The 25,582-nt window shown below is 31.3% G+C and overlaps 3 protein-coding genes across 6 annotated transcripts; all 3 read left to right on the top strand.

Moving 5' to 3' along the window:
* Nucleotides 1–3,893: 3,893 nt before the first annotated feature.
* On the top strand, nt 3,894–6,377 carry LOC117926067 (protein ACCELERATED CELL DEATH 6-like). The gene is made up of 2 exons (XM_034845150.1): nt 3,894–4,713; nt 5,815–6,377. Exons 1-2 carry the CDS (start codon nt 3,894–3,896, stop codon nt 6,375–6,377), a joined length of 1,383 nt encoding a protein of 460 aa, XP_034701041.1.
* Nucleotides 6,378–6,412: 35 nt separating this feature from the next.
* On the top strand, nt 6,413–7,518 carry LOC117926740 (protein ACCELERATED CELL DEATH 6-like). The gene has a single exon (XM_034846001.1). The coding sequence runs from the start codon at nt 6,506–6,508 to the stop codon at nt 7,076–7,078; it is 573 nt and encodes a 190-aa protein (XP_034701892.1). The 5' UTR covers nt 6,413–6,505; the 3' UTR covers nt 7,079–7,518.
* Nucleotides 7,519–19,206: 11,688 nt separating this feature from the next.
* LOC117926739 (protein ACCELERATED CELL DEATH 6-like) lies at nt 19,207–25,279 on the top strand. Of its 4 annotated transcripts, none has more exons than XR_004653237.1 (5): nt 19,207–19,388; nt 20,933–21,985; nt 22,967–23,496; nt 23,980–24,256; nt 24,508–24,598. XR_004653237.1 is itself a non-coding variant. In XM_034845999.1 (5 exons), the coding sequence occupies exons 2-5, from the start codon at nt 20,965–20,967 to the stop codon at nt 25,111–25,113; spliced, it is 2,067 nt and encodes a 688-aa protein (XP_034701890.1). In that variant the 5' UTR covers nt 19,207–19,388; nt 20,933–20,964; the 3' UTR covers nt 25,114–25,279. The 4 variants fall into 4 exon arrangements, 3 of the variants coding, with proteins under 3 accessions (XP_034701890.1, XP_034701891.1, XP_034701889.1); XM_034845999.1 differs by lacking the exon at nt 23,980–24,256 and adding an exon at nt 24,905–25,279 and having other exon boundaries at nt 24,508–24,814; XM_034846000.1 differs by lacking the exon at nt 23,980–24,256 and adding an exon at nt 25,041–25,279 and having other exon boundaries at nt 24,508–24,918.
* The last annotated feature ends 303 nt before the right edge of the window (nt 25,280–25,582 follow it).

Here is a 25,582-nt window from a genome sequence, read left to right as displayed (position 1 = left end):
ATTTTTCATATATTCCTTAAATAACCTTTCTCACTATCCTTTATTTTCCTTTCACTCTCAATTTTCTTCTCACTCTCCTCTTCCTCTTTCACTTCCCTTTCATAAAAATAATTTTTTGAAGTTTTTTTAACAATGTAAATGTTTATATAATTTTATTTATTTATTATAATATTTTCTTTTTGTAATAAATGTCATTTTTAGTAATTCATTATTATTAAAAATGTTTTTATACTTATGCGATAAATTATCAAAAATACTATTAGAATCTCTTTTCCAAATTCTTATAAAAATGTTTTTGCTGTAAAAGAAAACACTTCCAGTATGAAATTACTTTATATAAAAGTAGTGCCAAACGGACTCTAAATCTGTTTTATATGTCGTATAAATTTTAAATTATAGTTGCATTTTATATAAGAATTAATTTTTAAAAACAGAAAATGATAGGAAGTGATGGGATACATTTTTTGGAAAATAAAATAATCATAATAGTTTTTATATAAGATATAAAAGTTATTAGATGCTAACATTGAAAAAAATAATAGTTTTAAAATTTGTTTAAAAAAATCTAGGTGTTCAAAAAATGCCTCAAATTTTAAAGTTGAAAGCATAAAAAACTTTTTATTACCTCATATTTTAAAATCTGTAAAAATAATTTTTAAAGAGATAAGATAAATCCATTCATTTTTACATAAAATGCTTTATGTTTATGTAAAAGTTTATGATTTTTTTTAAAAAGGAAAATGTTTTCAATTGGACATTTAGGAATTAGAAATTTAAAAAAAAAAAAAAAAAAAAAGAGAATTGTAAGAGTAAAAGAATTATGGCTTAAAAATTAATTAAGTATTCAAGATTAAAAGCTAAACTCAAAGTTTATTTAATTTTATTTTTTTGAATTTTAACATTTTGAAAAATAAAAAATTTAGAAATTTAAAATTAAACAAAAAAATTAAAGTTAAAAAAGCGAAAGGTAAAATCAGAAAGAATAGAAATTAGGTTGTGTATATCATATATTTGTACGGTCAATATAGAAGATTGGGAATTTTGGATTAGATTAACGTCAAAAATTCAAAATGAAATTACGATAAGAGTACGATAAAGGGATAAAGTTGGGACACCAGTACGATGTACACTTCCAAGGAAGTAGGCCGTGCCATGTCATGCCACCTGGAACAAAATAAGGGGTTCACAGATTCTCTTATCGGAATCATTAGAGATATAGAATGGATGCATGGAAGGAAAGGAGACTCCTCCTCCTCCTCTTCCTCCTCTAAAACTTGTATAAACTTGTGTTTGTGTGTAGGTGAAAGGTTGAGATTCTCCGATCAATTAAACATGGCTGAGGAGAGGGATCCAGTAAAGTTGGGCAGGCACTCGGCGCAGATTCGAACATGAAAGAAGACAGGGTAACAGCTAAGAAGAGGGTAAAACGCGTGGCAGTCTCCGCAGATGCGAACATGGAAAGAGAGAAGGGGACGCTTGATCAAGATGAAGATGTGGAGCAGGAGAGATTCATGGAGAGCTGCATGTACATGCAGGCCACCCAAGGACATATTGGCGACTTTAATCGAATTTTACACTCGATATCCTCCGAAAAGGAACTTCAACACTCAGAAATCCTCTCCCAAGTTAGCCCCTGGAACAACACATGCCTCCACATAGCAGTAAGCTCTGGAAACCATGAGCTTGCCATGTACATCGTGGGAGTGTGTCCAGACCTTAAAAAAAAAAGAAAAACTCCAAAGGCGACACTGCACTTCATATTGCTGCTAGAAAAAGGGATTTATCTTCTGTTAAGATTGTTATGGATTCATGCCCTTCTGGAAATGGCGCATCCTGAGATGTAGAGAAGGCTGAGTATTCATTGCTGAGAACTGTTAAATAAGAAGAAAATACAGTGTTGCATGAGGCACTGATAAACCATTGCAAACAGGAAGAGGTGGTGGAGGTCCTTATTAAGGCAGATCCCCAAGTCTCTTATTATCTGAATAAGGAGGGAAAGTCACCATTGTATCTAGCTGAAGAAGCAAACTACTTCCATGTGGTCGACGCTACAGGAAAATCTGAAGTTGAGGAGCGCATGGAGAACAGAGCCCGCAAAGCCAAGCCAGCAGTAAATGTTGCCATTCTGGGAAAGAATAAGGCTATTACCCGCCCCTTTCTCTATCTCTATTTAATTTTTTTCTTCTTCTTCAAACTTAAAAAGCGTTGTTTGCAGTGATCTCGGGGCTTAAATAATCTTTGTCCTAATTTTTGCATTATATAAGGGATATTATAAGATCGTACCTTAATCTTAGATAGAGAGAAGATGTACTAAAACAAAGGAAAGGTGTAAGACGTGAGATTACCCAATATTTTCCTTTTTACCATACTGAAAATTCTGTAACAAAATTAATGTACCTCATACTGAGAGTGAAGTGTGTTTTATTGTGGATAGCTCAGATTTTCTTAAAAAAATGGACAATGTTTAATCATTTTTAGTTTTTTATAATAAAATTATTTAAAAAATTTATATAATTTTTATATATTTTTTCCTTTGTATAGTGCTTTTTTTTTTCTTATCTTTTATATATATTCTTTCTTTTTTTAAATGCATCAAATGGACGAAGTTAATTAATAGGTATGATGTGTTAGATGTTAGTGAGATATAAAAAAATATCTCTAATACTATCACTTTTATTATAAATTATAGGTAGGAGAAAAATATATTATAATTATAATATAAATATATTTTATATTATAATACATTACATTAAACCTAATTGGAAACCATTTTATTACATTATAATTACAATAAAAGTTCATATACATGCACACATAAAATTTGTGACATAATACAATAATATACAAATTTTGAAAACACATTAATACTAAAATGGTAATGTATTTGAATACTCTAAAAGATAAAAAAGAAATGATGATATTTAAATAAGTATTTTTTATTATTTAAAATTGTTGATAATTTTATTTATAAATGTATATTTATCTTATATTTAATTAGTAAATAAAATATATAATAAAATAATTAAAATCAACTTATTTATAATAATTCTATTTTAATTAATTTATAATATAATATATGTTTATAATTTATCAAAGATGTTATAATTTATTATATATAATTCCCATGTGTGTCTTCTCTAAACAAAGATGTGGTCCATTGGTATAAGTCATTCCTTAATTTGTTTGAGAACCTAGGTTCATTCTCTACTCTTGTGATTTATTGAGTTGTTAATAATCCCACATCAAAAGTTGGGGAGAAAAAACACCCGCTAGCGTAGTGTTCAAAGCAAAAACTATTAGGTGCTCGTCTTGTAATGCAATGTTGCCTTTGTTCAATTCACATCTTTAAATGATTCACTATCATCCCATAGATGAAAATGGTCTTACTCAATTTTTCTATATTTTTTTAATTTGTTTTCGTATAATTAAAAATTAATTAAGGATTAAAGATTAAAAAATAAAATTAAAGTTTAAATTTTAACATTTTGAAAAATTAAAAATTTAGAAATTTAGAAATTTAAAAATAAAATGTAAAATTAGAAAGAATTGAAATTAGGATTTGTATATCATATATTTGTGCGTCGCTATAGAAGATTGGGAAATTGGGATTGGATTAAAGTACAAAATTCAAAATGAAATTACAATAAGAATAAGGCAAAGGGGCAGCGTTTGGACACCACTACTGGTGTACACTTCCAAGGCTGGATGTAAAAGTAGGCCATGCCATGTCATGCCACCTGGAACAAAATAAGAGGTTCTACATATTCTCTCATTGGAATCATTTCAAATATAGGATGGATGCATGGAAGGAAACGAGACTCCTCCTCCGCCTCCTCCTCTAAAACTTATATTTGTGTGTAGGTGCGAGTTTGGGATTCTCCGATCAATTAAACATGCCTGGGGAGGGGGATCTAGCAGATGGGAATTCTTGTGTAACGCCTAAGAAATGGGAGCCAGAATTCTTGTCTTTCAGCCCAATCTTAGAAGCTAGGGAAATTGACATGCTTCATCAAGGAAATGGAAGTACTCCTCCCACACAAGGACTCCGCGCCCCCGCTGATGAAGATGTGGCGCATGAGAGATTCATGGACAGGCGCATGTATATGCAGGCGACCCAAGGACGTGTTGATGACTTTATTCGAATTTTAAACTCCACATCCTCCGAAAAGGAACTTCAACGCTCAGAAATTCTCTCCCAAGTTAGCCCCCGGAACAACACATGCCTGCACAAAGCAGTAAGATTTGGACACCATAAGCTTGCCAAGTACATCATGGGAGAGTGTCCAGACCTTATGAAAAAGACAAACTCCAAAGGCGACACCGCACTTCATATTGCTGCTAGAAAAAGGGATTTATCTTTCGTTAAGTTTGTCATGGATTCATGCCCTTCTGGAAGTGGCGCATCCCGAGATGTAGAGAAGGCTGAGCATCCATTGCTGAGAATTGGTAACAAAGAAGGAAATACAGTGTTGCATGAGGCACTGATAAACCGTTGCAAACAAGAAGAGGTGGTGGAGATCCTTATTAAGGCAGATCCCCAAGTGGCTTATTATCCGAATAATGAGGGAAAGTCGCCATTGTATCTAGCTGCAGAAGCAAACTACTTCCATGTGGTCGGCGCTATAGAAAAATCTGAAGTTGAGGAGCGCATGGAGAACAGGGACCGCAAAGTCAAGCCGGCAGTCCATGGTGCCATTCTGGGAAAGAATAAAGGTATTACCCGCCCCTTTCTTAATCTCCATTTAATTCTCCTCTTCTTCTTCTTCTAAAAATTTGTATGGAATATTTTAAGAAAAATATTTAATAATTTAAAAGTATCACTTTGTTGTGAGTTTGTCCCACGTGGGATGCCTACCCTTTCAAAAGCTCCCTTTAATTATAAATTCCCTCTTTGGTTTTTAAAAATTCTGTAAATTTTGTTAATTTTGTTATTGGCCTTGTCATCCTCTTTAATAATTTTTTTTTTTGGGGAATGTGTAGGATACCTTCCACTTCATCTCATCAATAAGAAACATAAAACTTAAAACAAATAAAGAAAGAAGAAAAACCCTAACTCTAACTTGAAGTTTGAAATCAAATCTTAAGACTATGTTTGAGAAAAAAATAACATTAAAAGAATAATTTTTTAATGTTTAATTTTTTGTAAAAAATACGAAACAAGTCAAATGTAATTAAAATTAATAAAAATTTATATATTTTAAAATTATTTAATTTTTATATAAAAAGATAAAAATAATTTATTAACTTAAAATCTAATATTTATTTATTTATTTATTTTTCTATTTACTTTTCTTTTCTGTTCCCTTGGCGTTTTCCTCAAACTTTCCAACCAAACATAATCTAAATTAACGATCACTTAAACTCAACCCCAAACCATGTAGACAATTTTTCTTTCTTGGCTCTTTTTCTCACACCCTCTTTTGCCCCTCTCTATTTAAACCATCCAATATGAGCACAACAAAGGCATAACTGCATATTTTCTTTATTTAATTTTAAAATTTTGTGATTTAGAAAAGAAAATTAAGAATTAGGAGTAGAGTTATGAAGAAGGATAATTAAGAAGATGACAAAATAGGATTAGGATTTTGAAAACAAAGATGAAGAATATTTATAACGATGGGCTTTGGGCTGGGAAGGGGATTTATAAATATTATCATCTCCCATAAATTAATAAAAATTTTAATATTTTAGAAACAAGGAATATTGAAGCAAAAGCTGAAAAAAAGCCAATAGACTTCTCCATAGTTAGTTTAACGGAAAAACATAAATGCGTTCTCATTTTAATTTCTTTTATATATGATGAAAAAATGGCAGAGATGTTGGAAAAATTACTGGCCATGAAGCTCGTCCACCAAGAACATGAAGATGGAAGGACTCCACTTCATTGTGCAGCCTCGATTGGATATCTTGAAGGAGTTCAAAAGCTGTTAGACCAACCTAACTGCGATCCATATCAAACGGACTCTGATGGCTTCTGTCCCATCCATGTTGCATCTAAGGGAGGCTGTTTGGGCATTGTCAAAAAGTTGCTCCAGTTTTCCCCCGACTCACAAGAGTTGCTAAGCAAACACGAGGGTTGGAATTTTCTTCATGTGGCAGCCAAGCATGGTAAAGACGATATAGTCGATTTTGTGCTCAAAAGGGAGGGGCTTGAGAATCTTATAAATGAGAAGGACAATGATGGAAACACGCCTCTGCATTTGGCTACCAGGCATGAACATCCTAAGGTCGTACACTATTTAACATGGGATAAAAGAGTTGATCTGAATCTTGTGAATGATGAAGGCCAGACTGCTTTAGACATTGCAGCATCAATGATGGATAAACTGAGAATGCGCCAGGTATATCTATATGATGATTTGCATCTCGTTTTCTGAATGATGGTGCCACTATTAGTTTCACCCTCCAACTGCATGCCATGATTAAGAAATTAGAATGACTCATCCATGCATTGTTACGGTGCTATGGCATTTTCCTTCTTAGATGCATGTGAATTATTATAAGGATGAGGACGACGCATACATTTGGTTTTCCTTCTGCTCATGATTACATTAACAGGAACTTTTTCTCTACCACGCAGACACTAATTGGTATGGCACTCATATCTGCTCGTGCACAACGAGCTCCAAAATCAAAGGTCAAACGAAGTGGATCTGCTGATGCACAACCACCTCCAGAATCGAAGGTCCCACCAAGTGGATCTGCTGGTGCACAACCGCCTCCAGAATCAAAGGTCCCACCAAGTAGACGTCCTAAACTATCTGATCCTACGAAGGAGTACAAGGACATGACAAACACTCTTTTGTTGGTTTCGACCCTTGTTGCCACAGTGACATTTGCTGCTGGTTTTACCATGCCAGGTGGCTACAACAGCTCTAACCCAAATGCCGGCATGGCTACCTTGCTGATGAGAAATATGTTCCATGTATTCGTGATCTGCAATACCATTGCTATGCATACCTCCATCCTCGCCGCAATCACCCTCATCTGGGCACATTTACATGATACCTTTTTATTTAATATTTCCATCCAGTGGGGCTTGGCATTCTTGGGGCTGGCCGTTATCTCAATGTCCTAGGGCTTCATGGCAAGTGTTTACCTGGCGGTCAGTAATCTTCATTGGCTCGCAGTTGTTGTTTTAATTATTGGAATCATCTGCCTTGTCGGTCTCTTAATACTCTTACATTTACTCTTTCTCCCAGATAGCTCTACTAATTGTATCGTTAGGTACATCTCCTATTATCCGTTTCTTATACTGGTATGGGCATCTAGCCCCAAAATCAAACGGAAAGATTAGCTCGCTCTGTTGATAATGTATGCTAGCTCCATCTTCTCCTATGTCTGTTTCTTCTTTCAGCATGATCTCAATGACTTCGTAGACAAGTATGTTATGTATAAATGCTTAGTGTGATCAGAACTTCAATACATTGGTGGTGTTGTACATGATCATCTGTCATATAAATCTGTAGTTTTTGGAGCTGTAATTTGTGAAATATTCTATGTCAATCAGGCAGTTCTATATATATTTCAATAAATACTCCATTCATCCATACTGATCAATGCATATTTGTCTTTGCTTTTTTAGAAAAGAAAAAAATTCTTCGAAATCCCAAAAATTTATTTCATTAGCTTGAGAGTCCCCTCTGAGAAACGTTCTCCTACTTGCTTTAACTGTGATTATTGAGTAATGTCTGTTGAATGGCTGCCCGCCAAAAAGAAGGTGGTTGGATCCATAATAATATTAAATTACACATGTGCCTATGTGCATACGTAAGTCTATTTATGCTTCAATGTTTAACTAATAAAGTAAATAATTTAAGCTTTTATATATATACATATAAAGTGAAATAAAGAAAGGAGGGGTTCAACTGACAGTCTTTGGAGTGTTCTATCAAAATGATTAATTTGAGAAAAATCATTACTTAACAAATAAAAAATATATATATATTTCAACTTTCTTTTCAAACCAAATATATATATAAAAAAAACATTTTCTTTATCATTTTTTTTTTCTTTCCTTATAACTTTTCAGGAACAAACATAGTCTAAGTTTAATGGAATTTGAAAAAAATATTCCCATGTCATTATTTCCTGCAAATTATTTAACAATGATATTGGCAACTATATCCTAAACTCATCATTAAAATAGATTTCTAATAACAAAATTCTAAACTTGTTAAATGACTTTGGTACGATACTTTTTAGGATTGAATGTATGTTACATTGATTTCATGTTACAGTTATTGTTAATGAAAAAAATTAATAAAAGAAGTTGTGCAAATTAATTGTTAAAAGGAAAAATTGTTCGATTATTAAGTTAAGTTGATAATTTTGTTCCATACATCTTAAACTAAAACTCTACATGCTTTCTTTCAACTTACAATACTAGTAAAAACTCAAGGTTACTGAAAAATCATCTTGGGATAATAAAAAGTTTATGATCTTGTTTCTATATAGAGCCAATGACAAGTAAGAACCACATATTCAGTCCCTCTAATTAATTAGTTATGTGATATAAAATTATAAAATTTTATCTTATTTAATCTATGATTTATATATTTTATAAACGAGTTAGACAATTTTATTCCATCCATTTTAGACTAACACTGTATATACTTTCGTGCAACTTATTATATTTGTAAAAACTCAAGATTACTAAAAATTCATCTCGGGATAGCCAAAGTTTAACTAGTTATGTGACACAAGATTATAAACCTTTACCTTATTTCATAACATGATTTATATATTTTATTGAAGGTAAAATCAACTCTTTGTTTGGTAACTGTAAACCTTAATAACTTAAATTCCCCACGTGTTTGACATAGATTGGAAATTTTGAACCTAATATTCTTAAGTTGAGTTTGATGCATAGTTGGACGTATTGATGAGGGATTTAACGGACATAACGTCCAAACCCGCTCAAAGACCCAAACCCACATAACTCTAGTCTCTAGAACTAGTTAAAAGAATTTTATAAAGCACAATGATCAGACTTTTTACTTTCTGGGATTGGTGTTGATGCTTCCAAATAGTTTCCAAGATGTTCCCAGTGAGTTTGGAGAAGAGAGAAGTGGATTCCTTGAGCTTCCCAAACATTTTCTTGGAAATTGTCGAACGCATGGTCTCTTCATCTAACCCGTATGATTCAAACACACCCATGAAGACTTTTCTTCATACGACGTCACATTTCAAACTCCAGCAAACGAGTAAGATATTTGAGTTGCCGTGCTTCATATCCATTCCGTGTCTGCTGGAAGTCCTGTGTGATGTAAGTTGGACTATCATATGAAGTTCTTTTGAGTATCAGGCAAGGTCTTTGCTTTGGATAATGAGTGCAAACTGTTTGATGAAAAAACCATAGGGATGTTGAATTTCGGACTCTGATCTCATCTAGCTTCTCAGCATTCTACTGTAATGATTTTTATGACTGTAAAAACTTTTGGAGGCTTTCATATGTATGTAATGCATAGGTTCTTCTCTCACATATTCCCAAGCAAGAGAGTGCAGGTGTCTCTTGGCCGGCGGTGGACTAATAATATATGAACTCATTCTGAATTGGGTTTTGCTAACTTGGCCAGAACGGTTGTTACCTTGAAAGGACTCGAGTGGGGTTCATGTTTAAGTCTTCTTAAACCAGCATAAATACAAGCACAGCTAACAGATTTGATTAGGCAAGTTAACTACAATAGGAGATATTATGAGCCAATACGATTTAATGATGAATTTTGAGAGGCTAAGAAAGGAGGGGAGGGGAGAAAGAAGGAAGACAGGGAAACAAAGGCAAAAACAACCCAAGAAGCAAGCCATCCTGGCAATCTCTGAGCATAAGGATGCCAAATTGTTGGAGGAGGACCATGTGACAGCTAGTTCCATGGATCCTGATTTGTACAGAGCTACGATACAAGGAGACATCCTTGAATTCATAAAAGTCGTGGAACAAGGACCAGACGATAGGCACACTGGTGTACCTACTGCATCTTGTATCCAAGTGACACCCCCCCAGAAAAACACAGTTCTTCACCTAGCAACGATCTTTAGACATGATGAGATTGTAAAACTCATTTGTAAGGACTTGCCCTTTCTTGTTATGGAAAGAAATCGCAGAGGAGACACTGCATTTCACATTGCAGCCAGAGCTGGCAATTCACTGCTAGTGAAATTGTTGATTAATTCAACAGAGGGGGTTTTGGGCGTGAAGAGTGAGATGGGTAATACCGCATTGCATGAGGCATTGCAACATCATCGTGTAGAGGTGGCCTGGAATATAATTAACAAAGACAGAAATATGTCGTGCTCTGCCAATGAGGAAGGAAAATCTTTGTTGCATTTAGGTGCAAAAGTAGGATATGCAAATCTTGCATGTTAGGTTTACAATGGAAAATCCTGCAGGAAATTACAGCATTGAAGGAAAGCTCGAGAACAAACCATCCATGAAAGCTGCCATTCTTGGGAAGAACATAGGTAAATGAAACTCTCCTCTAAAATCTCCCGTTTTTTCCTTTATTGGCATGCTTGTCTTTCAATTTCAGACTTCCAAGAGTAATTCTTGTCTTTCAAGAACAAGCATTCCCAAGGTTTTATGCTTATCAACACTAAGTAGAGTAATAGTTTTATATTGTCATTATATGATTTATAATGTGATTAATTTAGGATAGAAAATTAATTTCTTGTAATTTAGACACAAGTATTCCCAAGGTTTTATATTTATTAAGGTTGTAAATCAATACACCACAATATCTTTCCACTAAAAGGACTTTTAAGATGACTTCTTAAAAGGTTCTAGAGCTTAGAGTTCAGAGTGTAAAGTAATGACTATATACTTAGTATGTGTCTCACAATTTTAAGTTTAGAAATCAAATTTTTGTAGAAGAAGTCTAGAAGACTTATTTGGAGTACGTCTTGAAAGTAAAACAAGAAAAAAAAAAAAAAACAAAAACAAATTGGATGATCAAAAATATATTTTAAAAAAACATAAATTTTACACAAAATTGTTTAACTTTTGAATGTCCCTTATTTGTCGCATTCAAATGCTATAAGATGTTTGAGCATCCTCAAGAGGGTATTCGAATGTCCGTCAATGATTTCTTGTAATTTTTCTTTTGTTCTCATATTTCCATTATGATTTTTCATTGCTTTCCATTTTTCCTAACTATTGCAGTGTCATAACACTTCAAACACATGCTTACCTCATCTAAAATTATTTGACTCCTCATTGAAGCAAACCTTTTTTGTGATTGGTTACCATGAGCACCATCACTCATATTCCTCTTCCTTTGTTGTTTCTTATACTGATGAAGTTCGTCATTATCCTTTTCTGTGATAAGCGTTCTGCCCACAACCTTTGAATTGACACTAAGCTTTAGAATAGATATATTGTTCTTTAGGTAGGGCTTCAATCAATCCTAAAACTTTAATGCTTTTTCCTCCTCTGTAGCAATCAACTATGGGATACAATGCGACAACTCTATACATTTGGCCTCATCTTGGGCCATAGTCATATCCTCCTATTCCAAAAAAATAAACTCTCTCACCTTTTGTAGTTTAACATTGTCAGGGAAGTACTTATAGAAAGCCTCCTTACACTGTCCCCAAACTATAAGTTTCTAATTTTCTAAAAGCCTCTTGATCATACACCACCAATGATTTGCTGCTTTGTCTAACATAAATGCTGTATAAGAGGCTTTTGCTTCTCAAAGGAATTTATGACATAAAAAAATTTCTCCAACTTAAGAATCCAAGTCTTTGCCTCAATTAGATCCAAGGTTTGAAATATCGATAAATATGGATATATTGATACTTGGATTTTATGGATATATTAGAAATATTGAAGAAATATTAGTGAATATTTTGACAAAAATATAGGCAAAAATTATTCAAAATTAATGGAAATATTTGGGAAAAAAACTCCAAAAATGATAAAATAAATAAAAATATATATGTTAAAGTTATTTTTTAGGTGTAATTGAGATAGGTATGGTTAAAAAGAAAAATATCGGTAAGCAATGATATGTCGGAATTAATAATTTATTATTTATCTCATCAAATTAATTTTAATTTATAAAATATTAGAACTTAATTTATATATATATATATATATTAGTATTCTTTGAAATAAAAACATTCAAAATTAAATAAAATTAAAATGATAAATATAAAAAATTTAAAAGTGAAGTGATAGTAATTTTTTAAAATATGATTAATGATATAAATAATGATATATTTAATATTAAAACTATAATTTATTTAATTCAAATGCATTCAATAATATAAAATAAATGATGATGCATATGACTTTTTAATATTTAATTATCATATACATGATATTAAAAAATATCTGTTAAGAAAATTATACTTATGGTTTTTATATATTTATTAATTAATTAAATAAAATTTAAAATAAAATAATTAAAATTTATTTATTTATTTTTAATAATGAATTTTAGCAAATTTATTGTCATCATATATTAATAAGTGAAAATTTGGCTTAGTGGCAATCAGGCTTGAACCAAAAGGCTTGGGTTGGGCTCCTGTAAATGAAACTTGTAATTTATTTTGAAAATAATTTGTTGAAAAAAAAAAGATGATTAGTTATTATTATTATTTTAATGGAAACCAATAGCCGAAACTATTTAGATAAACATTATTTTCTTTCACTTCTTACAAATTTAAAAAAATATGATTATCCATTGTTTTTAATTAATTTTTTTTTTTTGAATTCAAATTCAAATGTTATTACTAAATTTTTTTGCGAACAAAAAAAAAGAAGACTTGATTTAGATAATGATTCACTTTAAAGAAATTATTATAATTTTTGTTTTTGTTCTTAATTTATTCAATCACGTAATTTAATTAAAATAATTTAAACATGGAAAGCAAAATATTATTACCCAAACTATTTAAATAAACATTATTTTCTTTCATTTCTTAACAATTTTAAAAATATATATAAATATCCATTCTCTTTAATTAAAGTTTTTTATTCAAATTTAAATATTATTACCTAAATTTGTTGATGAAAATAGCAAAGAAACTTGATTTAGATAATGATTTTGTTTAAAAAATTTATTTGTTTCTTAATTTATTCAATAAATATTTATATAAAAATAGAATAAATATTAAAAAAAAAAATCAGTTTTTTGAATTAATATATTTTTTGGAATCTAAGTTTTCTTTGCTAATTAGAGCTACAGGTGATAATAACCCAAAAGAAAGGAAATTCCCTTAGGGGGTGTTTGGTACGTCGGAATAGGGAATGAAAATAATATTTTGTTTTCTTTCCTATTTCTTAGTGGAATTGAATGAATTTGATGATTCCATTTCTAGCATTTGGATGAACTTAGGAATGCAAGATTGGAATGATTATTTGTTTTCATTCCAATGTTTGATAATAATAGGAATGGAAATGAAAAAGAAATAAATTTACAATAATATCCTTACATATAATTTAAAATATTTTTTTATTTTTACTTTTATTTTTAAAAAATAAAATTTGAGAGGTTTTTTGTTATTAAATAATAAGACTAAAAAATATATATATACTCAATAAATAAAAAATTAACCATAAAAAATCGTATAACCCTAATGCACAAATATTCAATTATTATTTTTATTAAAAATTTGAATAATTTGTCATGCTTAAGTAGTTATAAAATTATATTTTTCAAAAAAAATTATTTATTATAATATTTAAATTCTCAAAGCTAGCAAATGTTTTTCCTATTTTCAAAAGAGGAAATAAAAGAATTCAAATTTATTCTAATTTTCAACAAGTATCATATCCGATAAAATCCATAACCTTAAAAAGTTTTAAATATTCGTTTTTTTTTTATCAAAATTTTAAATAATTTGTCATGCGAAAAAACTATAGAATTATATTTTACTAAGAAAAAAAAAGAGAAAAAAAATATAAGAACATATAAATTGTCAAAGCTACCAAATACTTATTTCTTATTTGCAAAAAAGGAAATAAAAAAACACAAACTTTATTTTAGTTCTCAATATAAGTACCATATCTACTAAAATCTACAACTAGTATATCCTCCAAAATTAAGCCATCAAATCAATAAAAAAGTTCATAGGAAATTGATGAAACAAAATCCAACCTAAAATTTCTATCAATCCAACCTAAAGACAATAAATCAACAAGGATGCAACATGGAGATTTATGGGGTTTGAAGAAGTTGTTTCGCGCATTCAACCTTGAGATCTTCATCTAAATTGAACAAAAGTTTGACTTTCATTGGGTCACTCATAATAATTTGACTTAACTTCAATATGTCCAATCTATTAAGATTAGGAAGTTTCTCCAACTCACCAACCACTCTATTTTCCTTTTCCGTCTGTTGGTTGAAGTTACCAACAAGGCTCTCTAATGCATTGCATGTTCTTGTCATCACATTAATTAAAGTTGTGTCATCATTCATTGCTCTTTTCCTACGAGATTGTAATGAACATTCCATTCTACTTGGAGTGGATGCAAGTGTATTAGTATGAGAGGCATCAACTTCGGCTTCTAAGTCATCAACTCCAATGTCATTGCTTGCTTCAACTTGATCTAACTCTTCCAAAATATCAGCAGTTGACATTGCTCTTTTTCCATTAGCACGATCTTTACCAAAAACAAGACTTAGATCATCAAAATGTGGAAATGGCTTAAGTCTCAAACCATTAGCATCTTTATGCCCCTATAAAATATACAAAAAATAATTAGCATCTTTAAAATAAAAGTTACTAACTTAAAGAAATATTAATCTCATGTCACATTGGTTTGAAGACAAGATAAATGATTAAGAATATATATCATGTCTTGATGAAATGAATTATAGAATAGGGTCTATTTGAATTTTTATAATCACTTCCAACTATAACTCCTAATTATTTTCCTAAAAGCATCAATGGTAGATACTAAAAAAGAAAGGATATATCATGCATTAAAATGTAATTCATATAAAATACATAATATATTGAAAGCAAAAGAATATACCAATGTATCAAATTAAATTAACAAGATGTTGTGGAATAAAAATACAAGATAGAAAGTATTGTAAATATATTTACCTTTATCCAACCTTCAAATACATCTTGATCACATAAAACCATTTTCTTTTCATTGTCCCAAGAAAACCCGCTACCATGGGTTAACATATCCATTATGGCATTGAATTGTTTTTTTAAAGTCTTCACACGCGATTCAATATGTGGACTTGCTTTAAGTCCACTATTTGGATGCTTTTCCTCTAACATCTTCTCCACTTGTCCATAATTTGCCTTAATCAGATGCCCACAACAGAATGCCTGGGAAGATCAGTAGTGACAATGGTACAGAGCTCATCTTGACTTTTTTTTGAAGTTGCAGATTTTAATTTAACCCCACCTAAATATTTTATTACATTGTTGCTTGAATCTTTCTATGTGCCATCGGTCGGTCATTCTGGTAATCTAATTTATTGGATCTGGAAAGGTATGAAAATCATGTTTTATTGGCATTGGTGTTGTGATGTGATGTGGCTTAGGTCGGGAGATTTGCATCATGCAAACCTCCTTGGGCTGTCTACATCAAACTTAAAGTTAGGCCGATATAGATCAATAGCAGCTAGAATAAAAAAATTAATCAATGTTGGTTTCTCGGTGCTTAATGGTTTGTTTACTGTTAAATAGCAATGATATGAAGAGATCTTCACTATGGCCCATGCTAAAGTTCCAAAATGAGCCGGAAACGCAGCAGATTTTCTGCGAGACGGCAGAATCCATAGCTTTAACTAGGAAAGGAAGACGCCGATAATAATAAACAAAGGGGAAAAAAAACCAAAAGTTTTGTTTTTGTTTGTTTTTTTCTTTTTATTTTTTTCCTAATCATTAAAAATTTTCAATATTGTAAACACGTGAAATCGAAAAATCTTTTTCCAACCATTTCAATTTTTCTCTCCAGTTTCCATTAATACAAGATAAAGAAACATCAAAGATTCCAAACATAAATTAATAAAAAAAATTAATCGATTTATAGAGAAGAAGAAACACATATAAAGAAGTAGAAGAAGAAAGAGAAAATAAGGTAAACCTGATCGAAGATGTAGAAGGGAGTTTTCAGAACCTAGTTGCAGCAAATAATGACGAATCCTAGATCCAACAATCAAAATGAACATCCAAAACCCTATAAATTAGAAATTGATTTTTTTTTTTTTTAAATATCGTGGAAGGTTTAATTGATTCAATTTGGAAGAATCACTTGTTGCAGAAAATTGGATGATGAGTGGGTCTCTAGCTTTGCAAAGAAGATAAGAAGTGGATGATGAATGGATCTCTACCTTTACAAAGAAGATAAATATCGGGTTTGAAGAAGAAGATAAGAGGGTAAAATAGTAATTTAGGTTATTTTATATTGTCAAATAGGTTTAATGAATCAGAATACCACCTACTTTTAATGAATGCAAATCCGACTCATAAGTTGGATTTGATTTCTGCCGGAATAATTTTTTATTTCATTTCCGCCTTCTTAACATTTATCCAAACATAAGAATAAGGGAGAAAAGGAATGAGATGTCTATTCCCACTCCCTTCATAAGTATCCTTCAACTAAAATTGGGTGACGCATTTAAAGCACTTGATTTTTTTTTAGGGCATGTAAAGCATGTGAACCTCGTATTAGCTCTCATCATGAAGATTCAATTTTTAAACCAAAATTTTGGATTTTAACTTTTACAAATTGTCATGTACCATGATGGTATAATTTGTTATCTAAAATCAAAATACTTTTAAGAAATAATTTCAAAACAACATATAATGTGTTTTTAAAAACATTTCTTTTTTTTACTATATTTTTTTTTTTAAAATTCATAATTATGTAATAAGAATAATGATTTTTTCTTAATTTTTTCTTAATTTTAAATTGATAAATCATGTTTTATTGTGATTTGAGGAAAATAAAATGTTTAATTTTTCATTTGGATTATTAAAAGAATAAAACAATGATAGAGAATGTTTAATTGTTTTTAGTTTTTTTTTTTTTTATGATAAAATCATTTAAAATATATATATAATTTTTAGATATATATATTTTTTGTATAGTGTTTTTTTCTCTTTTTTTCTTTAAATATAATTTTTTTAAAAGCATTAAAAAGGCATCAAGTGAACTATAGTAATTAATAGGTATGATGTGTTAGATGTTAGTGAGATATTAAAAAGTATCTCTGATACCATTACTTTTATTATAAAATATAAATACAAGAAAAATATATTATAATCTTAATATAAATTTATTTATATTATAATACATTATAATAAAACCTAATTGGAAACCATTTTATTACATTATAATTACAATAAATGTTCAAATACATACACATAAAATTTGTAACATAATGCAATAATATACTAATTTTGAAAACACATTAATATTCAAATGGTAGTGTATTTAGTTTGAATATTCTAAGGGACAAAAGGGAAATGATGATATTTAAATAAGTATTTTTTATTTAGAAATATTGATAATTTTATTTATGAATTTATATTTATATTTATTTAATTAATTAATAAATTATATAATAAGATAATTAAGATTAACTTATTTATAATAATTCTATTTTAATTCATTTATAATATATATATATATATATATATATATATATATAATTTATCAATTATGTCTTCCTTAAACAAAGACTTGGTCCATTCATATAGGTCATTTCTTGATTTGTTCGAGGACCTAGGTTTATTTTCTATTCTTGTGGGCTAGTGAATTGTTTTTTTAAGTGAAAGTGTTACAATAATCCCACATCAGAAGTTGGAGAGAAAAAACACCCCCTAACGTAGGTGCAAATCGATCAAGATCAAGGCAAAAAGAGTATATAATTTTGACATTAAATCCAAAATTGAAAAAGGCTAACGTGGCAAAAGTCGAGTAGTGAAGAAAATAAAGCTAAGAATAAAGGTAGTAAAAAATTAAAGCCAACAAGGTAAGCACAATCCATAGAGTATCGAAGAAAATGAAATTAAGAATAAAAGTAATTGAAAGTCAAATCATAACGTCTTTTATAGAGTCAGAGATTAGTTGGCCAAAGCAAAAGTTATTAGGTGTTTGTCTTGTAATGCAATCTTGCTCTTTGTTCAATTCACAGCCTTAAATGATTCACTGTCATCCAATAGATGGAAATGGTGATCTTAATCGGTTTTTAAAAATAAAAAAATAAAAAAAATTCTTTTCGTATAATTAAAAATTAATTAAGGATTAAAGATTAAAAAATAAGATTAAAGTTTAAATTTTGTTTGAATTTTAAAATTTTGAAAAGTTAAAAATTTAGAAATTTAAAAATAAAAAATGTAAAATCTGAAAGAATTGAAGTTAGGTTCAGTATATCATATATTTGTGCGTCGGTATAGAAGATTGGGAAATTGGGATTGGATTAAAGTAGAAAATTCAAAATGAAATTATAATAAGAATATGGTGAAAGGGTAACGTTGGGATACCGGTACTGATGTACACTTCTGAGGCTGGATGTAAAAGTAGGTCGTGCCATGTCATGCCACCTGGAACAAAATAAGGGGTCCTCCTCTAAAACTAATTTTTGTGTGTAGGTGAGAAGTTGTGTAATGATAAAATAATTTAGGCCACGTTAAAAATTAAAAAAAAAAAATTTAGAAAACACGTATTAATTTTAGATTGATAAAATTCAATTTATTGTATTAATTAATTATGCGAGTTGAAAATTTTGTGTCACGTCAGCCTTATGATAGAAAATTCTTAAGATTTTAAAAATTAAAAATTTTCGAAAACGAAAAATGAAAACAAAAACGAAAAGTGAATTAATTAAAATTAATTAGAATTAATTAAGTAAAAATTTATTTAAATTGATTATTAATAAAATTGAGAAAAAATAAATTTTTTGGTTGATGTTTAATAAATTAATTGTGTTGTAAAAAAAATGAAAAATGAAAAAAATTGGAAATGAAAAATAAGCAAATGAAAATAAAAGAAAAGAAAAGAAAATCAAAAGGTTGGATATTGGGCTGGACGGTGGCTGGATTAAAGGGCTAAGAAAGTGGGTTGTGGTTTGTTAAAAAAAAAAAAGAATTGATTTGGGCTTGGATGAATTGGGTTTTAAAAGAAAAAAATAAAAAGGGTTGGTTGGGCTTTTGGGCATGGCCTGTGGTGGCTGGTGGTTAAATGAATTAAAAAAAAAGGCAAATGAAAAGCAATTAAAAAGTGACAGAACAGGAGAGTGAAGCCTCGGCGGACTGTGGAGAAACCCATGTCGCCGGAACTTTGACCGACCATTTGGACGGCCAAATGACGTCCGTTTTGCCTGAATTTTTGAGGAGGTGTTCTACTCGACGAGAGGAACGATTATACGATGACCGATCATGATTTTAACGGTCGAATTTTTAGATCAGTGGTAGGTGAAACTAACCCTAAATCTTTAATTAAATGTGTTTTTCATTGAAAAAAAATTATAGATCTTGTCATTATGAGTTAAGCAGGTAATATTAGTGTTGTAGGAAATTTTTTGGATGATTTGGAATTTTGTTGGAATTCTTGTAAGTTCGGGAATTTCTATTTAGTTGATAAATAATTGTTTTGAGTTGTTAAAAATTATTAGAAATGTGGAAAAATTCCGAAATTAAGATATAATTTCAAATCTAGTGATATGTGAATTTTTGAGAATTGGTTGAAATATTTTCGGTAATTGTGAAAAATTAATTATTTTTGAATATTGGAAATTATTAGAATTGTTGAAAAATTCCGTAATTGTGGTATAATTTCAAGTTTATTGATGTGTGAATTTTTGAAAATTTGTTGGGATATTTTCAAAAATTTTAATGTGGAAAATTTATTTTATTGGATTATTGGGAATGTTGGAATTGTTGAAATTATTGGGAAATTTTGAAATTGTGGCATTTATTTGCATCATGGTTATGTGAAGAAAGGATAAAAATTGTGAAAAGTGTATGAAATGGAAAAAGAAAGGAAATAAATGAAATAGTGATGAAAAGTAAAAGCGCCTGTGAGGCGAATTAAGAAGGGAGAGAGATCCCTAGGGTGAAAGACCAAAAAATTTACCCCGGGAAGACTCCGAATGGGGAGTGTATTTGGGTGAGGACGCGTATCCTTCGGTGAAAGCCCGAAAACGATAGTGCATTGTATGATTGTGTGTCACATATTCATATGCATTCATTTAATTGTTGAATGTTGTGAAATTGTGTATAATATTATATATTAAATTATGTGGCTTGATTAATACTATTGAAATGTTCCTTTTGTGTTCTTTGAAACTTAGTAATTTTCATTAACTCTTTGGGTGTTAGGCATACTGAGCAATGTGGAATGCTCACTCCTTCCTTTTTACACCTTTTTAGATCAGTGATGCAGATATCACTCTTGATGATCCATAGGTGGGGCAGGGAGGACTTCAGGATGCTCCTGAAGCGGGCTGGAGTGTGTCATTTTTATTGTGTTTGTGGTATTGAGATTTGTTTTAGTAACTATGAACTATGGATTTGTAATGAAATTCTATTTTGATTAGGTTGTTTAATTGTGAACTTTTATTTTTGGACTGTAATGATAATTATTAAACCTTGTTGTTTTTTAGTAGTGTTTGGGATATTATTGTTGGTGAGAACTCTAGTGGGACGTAAGTGTAGAAAAAAAAAATTAGAGTATTTTGGTTGACTGCCAATGTGGAATAAGAGAAACCTTTAGGGTCAAACCTTTGACCTAAAGTCATGGGCCAAATTTTGGGTCGTACGAAATTTGGGTTGTGACAAATTGGGATTCCTCGATCAATTAAACATGGCTGAGGAGAACACCAATACGGGTGTACACTACCAAACTAGGATGTAAGGGTTCTATAGATTCTCTTATCGGAATCATTTGAGATATAGATGGATGCATAGAAGGGAAGGAGACTCCTCCTCCTCTAAAACTAATTTTTGTGTGCAGGTGAGAAGTTGGGATTCCCCAATCAATTAAACATGGCTGAGGAGAGGGGTCCAGTAGAGTTGGGCATGGCACCCGGCGCAGATTCGAACATGAAAGAAGACAGCGTAACAGCTAAGAAGAAGGTAAAACAGCGGCCAATCTTCGTAGGTGTGTCCATGGCTAGAGAAAAACGTAGGATTGATCAAACAAATAGAAATGCTCTTTCCACACATGGGCTCCAAGCCCCTGATCAGAGGAAAAAACGGTGGGCAAGCACCGCAGAAGCGAGCATGGAAAGAAAGAAGGGGGTTCGACTTTTAGGCATGCCAACGTCGGCAGATGTGGAAATGGATGGAGAAAAACTGACAATTTGTCAAACAAATAAAAGTGCTCCTCCCACACAAGGCCTCCCCGCCCCCACTGATGAATATGAACATGTGGAGCAGGATAGATTAATGGATAGCCGCATGTACATGCAGGCGACCCAAGGACATGTTGGTAACTTTATTCGAATTTTATTCTCGATATCCTCCGAAAAGGACCTTCATCACTCAGAAATTCTCTGCCAATTTAGTCACCAGAAAAACACATGCCTCCACATAGCAGCAAGCTTTGGACACCATGATCTTGCCAAGTACATCGTGAGAGAGTGTCCAGATCTTATCAGAAATAAAAACTACAAAGGCGACACGGCACTTCATATTGCTGCTAGAAAAAGGAATTTATCTTTCGTTAAGATTGCCATGGATTCATGTCCTTCTGGAAGTGGCACATCCCGAGATATAGAGAAGGCTGAGCATCCATTGCTGAGAATTGTTAACAAAGAAGGAAATACAGTGTTACATGAGGCATTGATAAACCGTTGCAAACAAGAAAATGTGGTGGATATCCTTATTAAGGCAGATCCCCAAGTGGCTTATTATCCGAATAAGGAGGGAAAGTCGCCATTGTATCTAGCTGCAGAAGCACACTACTTCCATGTCGTCGAGGCTATAGGAAAATATGAAGTTGAGGAGCACATGAACCGCGAAGGCAAGCCGGCAGTCCATGGTGCCATTCTGGGAAAGAATAAAGGTATGACCCGCCCCTTTCTCAATCTCCATTTAATTCTCCTGCTTTTCTTCTTCTTCAAACCTAAAAAACACCATTTCCAATAAAATCTTAAAGTTATATTGCTTTAATATTTTAAGATATATATATATATATAATCAGATGAGTGCAAGTGATATATGAATAATAATAATTACATTAAAAAATTAAAGGATGGGCATCCCATGTGGTACAACCCCATGCTTTCAAAAGCCTCCTTTAATTATAAAATTCCTCTTTGGTTTTTAAAAATTCTGTAAATTTTGTTAATTTATTATTGCCTTTATCATCCTCTTAATAATATTGCAGCAGTTAAATTGATGAATGATTGAAAATCATGACATAATTAATAATTTTTTAAAGAAGAAAAAGAAGAAAGCCCTAACTATATCCTAAAGCTCAAAATAAAATCTTAAAGCTATATTTGATTCTCATTGTTGAAAAAAAAAATTATTCAGGAAAATGATTTTCTAATATGTTGTTTTATCATGAAAAATATGAAAGAAAGTGAAATATAATTAAAATTAATAAGAAACTTATATAATTTAAAATTATTTAATTTTTATGTAGAAGAGTTAAATAAGTGAAATGCATTTGAAGTGAAATATAAAAATTAGGGAAAAATGGAATTTAATTCATTGATATGAAAATATATGGAAAAAAGAACCTTAAATTTTTTAAATTAGTATTATCTTCATCTATTTAAAAATATTTTGGAATACATGCAATTTTTAATGAGTCATCCAATTATTCCCAAAAATGCCTATTTATTTGTCATATTATCCAAATCAATTGACAACTAAACTCCTTCGTATAGATATTTCCCTTCCTTTTAAATATTTTATTATTATTATTATTATTTTATTAAAATAAGAAAATCACTTTCCTTAATATATTTTTTTTCTTTACATAGTATTTTCCGTCTGAACCAAACATAACCTTTATGTATGATGAAAAAAATGCCAGAGGCGTTGGAAAAATTACTAGCCAGGCAGCAAGTCCCCCGAAAAGATAAACATGGAAGGACTCCACTTCATTATGCGGCATCGATTGGATATCTTGAAGGAGTTCAAATGTTGTTAGCTAGAGACCAATCTAACTTTGATCGATATCATAGGGACGATGAAGGCTTCTTACCCATCCATGTTGCATCAATGAGAGGCTATGTAGACATTGTCAAAGAGTTGCTCCAGGTCTCCTTTGACTCAATAGAATTGCTTAGCAAACACGGTGAGAACATTCTTCATGTGGCAGCCAAGTATGGTAAAGATAATGTAGTCAATTTTGTGCTGAAAAAAAAAGGGCTGGAGAACCTTATAAATGAGAAGGACAAAGGTGGAAACACGCCACTGCATTTGGCTACCATGCAAGTGCATCCTAAGGTCGTAAACTATTTAACATGGGATAAAAGAGTACGTGTGAATCTTGTGAATAATAAAGACCAGACTGCTTTCGACATTGTTGTATCAGTGAAGCATCCAACTTCATTTCACCAGGTATATATGACGATTTGCATCTTGTTTTCTGAATTAAGGATACTATTATTGGTTTCACCTTGAACTGCATGCATTGTTAATGCTATGGCATTTTCCCTTTTTGAATTATTAAAAGGATCAATCAGGACAACATAGTTTGTATTTCTTTCTTAGAAGGACTGACTGATATTAATAAGACCTAGTTCAACTAAAAAAAGATCAATTTGATCCCATGATTTCCTAAAAGTCAAGAAATTATGGACCCTAACTCAATCACCATCACCCTCGCCCAGATTAGAGCGACTCAACCAAGGTTAGGCTAGGTTTCTCCAGCAAGTGCATATACTCTTGATGCCGGAAAAGACTTATGGGAATAATTTTTTGCATCATACTAAAAAGTTTTTAGTGTAGAGAACTGCTATATCATGCGCGCTTGTGGTTGCTCTCTTGCTGCTTCACATTGCTTAATTTCATACTTCTAGTGGGTGTTCATTGAATTTACAGGGAAAAGAGAATGGTTTCCAACAAAATATTACGGAACCCAACTCATGGAATTATAGTCTTGTAGACCCCCATCTTGGGTCATTCTTGCAATTGCTTATTTTGCCACGTGGAGGAACCTTAGAGATCCATGTGTCATATTTGGAGAGGCCTTTGGGGAATCAGATGAGTGGGCTAAAGGTGCAATGAGAATATGACACGTGCATGGGAGGATTCTGTAGGCCGTTACAGGGGAGCTTATTTTCTCAGACCTGTTTTTCTTTTAGGAGTCACACTTAGGGTATTATTTCTTATTTTGTTTTTCCTTTAAAAATAAAACAAAAATAAGTGGCGACTCTAAGTCATTTTCTAAAAAATAAATATTTTTATAAATAAAAAGTGAGTTCACCATCAAGTGGGAGTGCATGAGCAAAAATACAGGGTCCACAAGTCTACTTTTAATTTCTATAGTTATTATTACGACACATACATTTTATGTTCTTTCTTTCTCATGATTACATTAACAACAACATTTTTTTCTCTACCACGCAGGCACTAATTTGGACAGTACTCAAATCTGCTGGTGCACGACCAGTAGGAAATTTACAGTACTCTGAATTACCTTTTACAGACAAGTACAAGGACAGGGTAAACACTCTTTTGTTGGTTTCGACCCTTGTTGCCACAGTGACATTTGCTGCTGGTTTTACCATGCCAGGTGGCTACAACAGTTCTGACCCAAATGTCGGAATGGCTACCTTGCTAATGAGAAGTATGTTCCATATGTTCATCATCTGCAATACCACTGCTATGTATACTTCCATCCTTGCGGCAATGATCCTCATTTGGGCACAAATAGGTGATGTCAATTTGATGGGTACTGCCTTCAGAATTGCATTGCCATTATTGTGGCTGGCCCTTTATGCAATGTCCTTTGGCTTCATGGCAGGTGTTTCGTTGGTGGTTAGTAATCTTCATTGGCTTGCAATTGTTGTCTTCATTATTGGAATCATCTTCCTTGTTAGTCTCTCAATACCTTTTATTTTATTCTTCCTCCCAAGTAAGTCTACTAATTGTATCCTTAGGTACATCTCCTATTATCCGATCCTTTTACTGGTATGGGCATCTGAAAGCCCTGGAATCAAACAGGAAGATTAGCTTGCCCTGTTGATGATGTATGCTAGCTCCATCTTCTCCTATGTCTGTTGCTTCTTTCAGCATTATCTCAATGACTTGGTAGACAAAGCATGTTATGAATAAATGCTTAATGTGATTAGAACTTAAATATATTGGTGGTGTTGTACATGATCATTTGCCATATAAATCTGTAGTTTATGGAGCTGTAATATGTGAAATACTCTATATTTGTCTTTGCTTTTTCAGAAAAGAAAAAAAGAAAAAAAGAAATCTTTGAAATCCCAAAATGATTAATTTGAGAAATATCATTATTTAAAAAATAAAAAAACACATATGAGAAATATATATATATATAACCCCACTACATCATTTTCTTTGAAGTACCCTGTTGCGGTAGGGAAAATATGAAAAGTTGTCCAAGTCGTAGTGTATGAAGAGCTTTTCAAAGGAATTTGATGAGAGAAAAGGTTATCAAATGGCATAGCATAAA

The sequence above is a fragment of the Vitis riparia genome, chromosome 12 (genome assembly GCF_004353265.1).
Source record: "Vitis riparia cultivar Riparia Gloire de Montpellier isolate 1030 chromosome 12, EGFV_Vit.rip_1.0, whole genome shotgun sequence".
Lineage (NCBI taxonomy): Eukaryota > Viridiplantae > Streptophyta > Magnoliopsida > Vitales > Vitaceae > Vitis > Vitis riparia.
This window is presented reverse-complemented; position numbering and strand designations above follow the sequence as displayed.

Bases quoted from the DNA above. Each gene is read 5' to 3' on its own strand.
- LOC117926067 (XM_034845150.1), top strand. From the start codon at position 3,894: ATGCCTGGGGAGGGGGATCTAGCAGATGGGAATTCTTGTGTAACGCCT. The intron at 4,714-5,814 runs GTATTACCCGCC...AAAAAATGGCAG, and splicing joins CATTCTGGGAAAGAATAAAG to AGATGTTGGAAAAATTACTG.
- LOC117926740 (XM_034846001.1), top strand. From the start codon at position 6,506: ATGAGGACGACGCATACATTTGGTTTTCCTTCTGCTCATGATTACATT.
- LOC117926739 (XM_034845998.1), top strand. From the start codon at position 20,965: ATGGCTGAGGAGAGGGGTCCAGTAGAGTTGGGCATGGCACCCGGCGCA. The intron at 21,986-22,966 runs GTATGACCCGCC...AAAAAATGCCAG, and splicing joins CATTCTGGGAAAGAATAAAG to AGGCGTTGGAAAAATTACTA. The intron at 23,497-24,507 runs GTATATATGACG...TCTACCACGCAG, and splicing joins ATCCAACTTCATTTCACCAG to GCACTAATTTGGACAGTACT.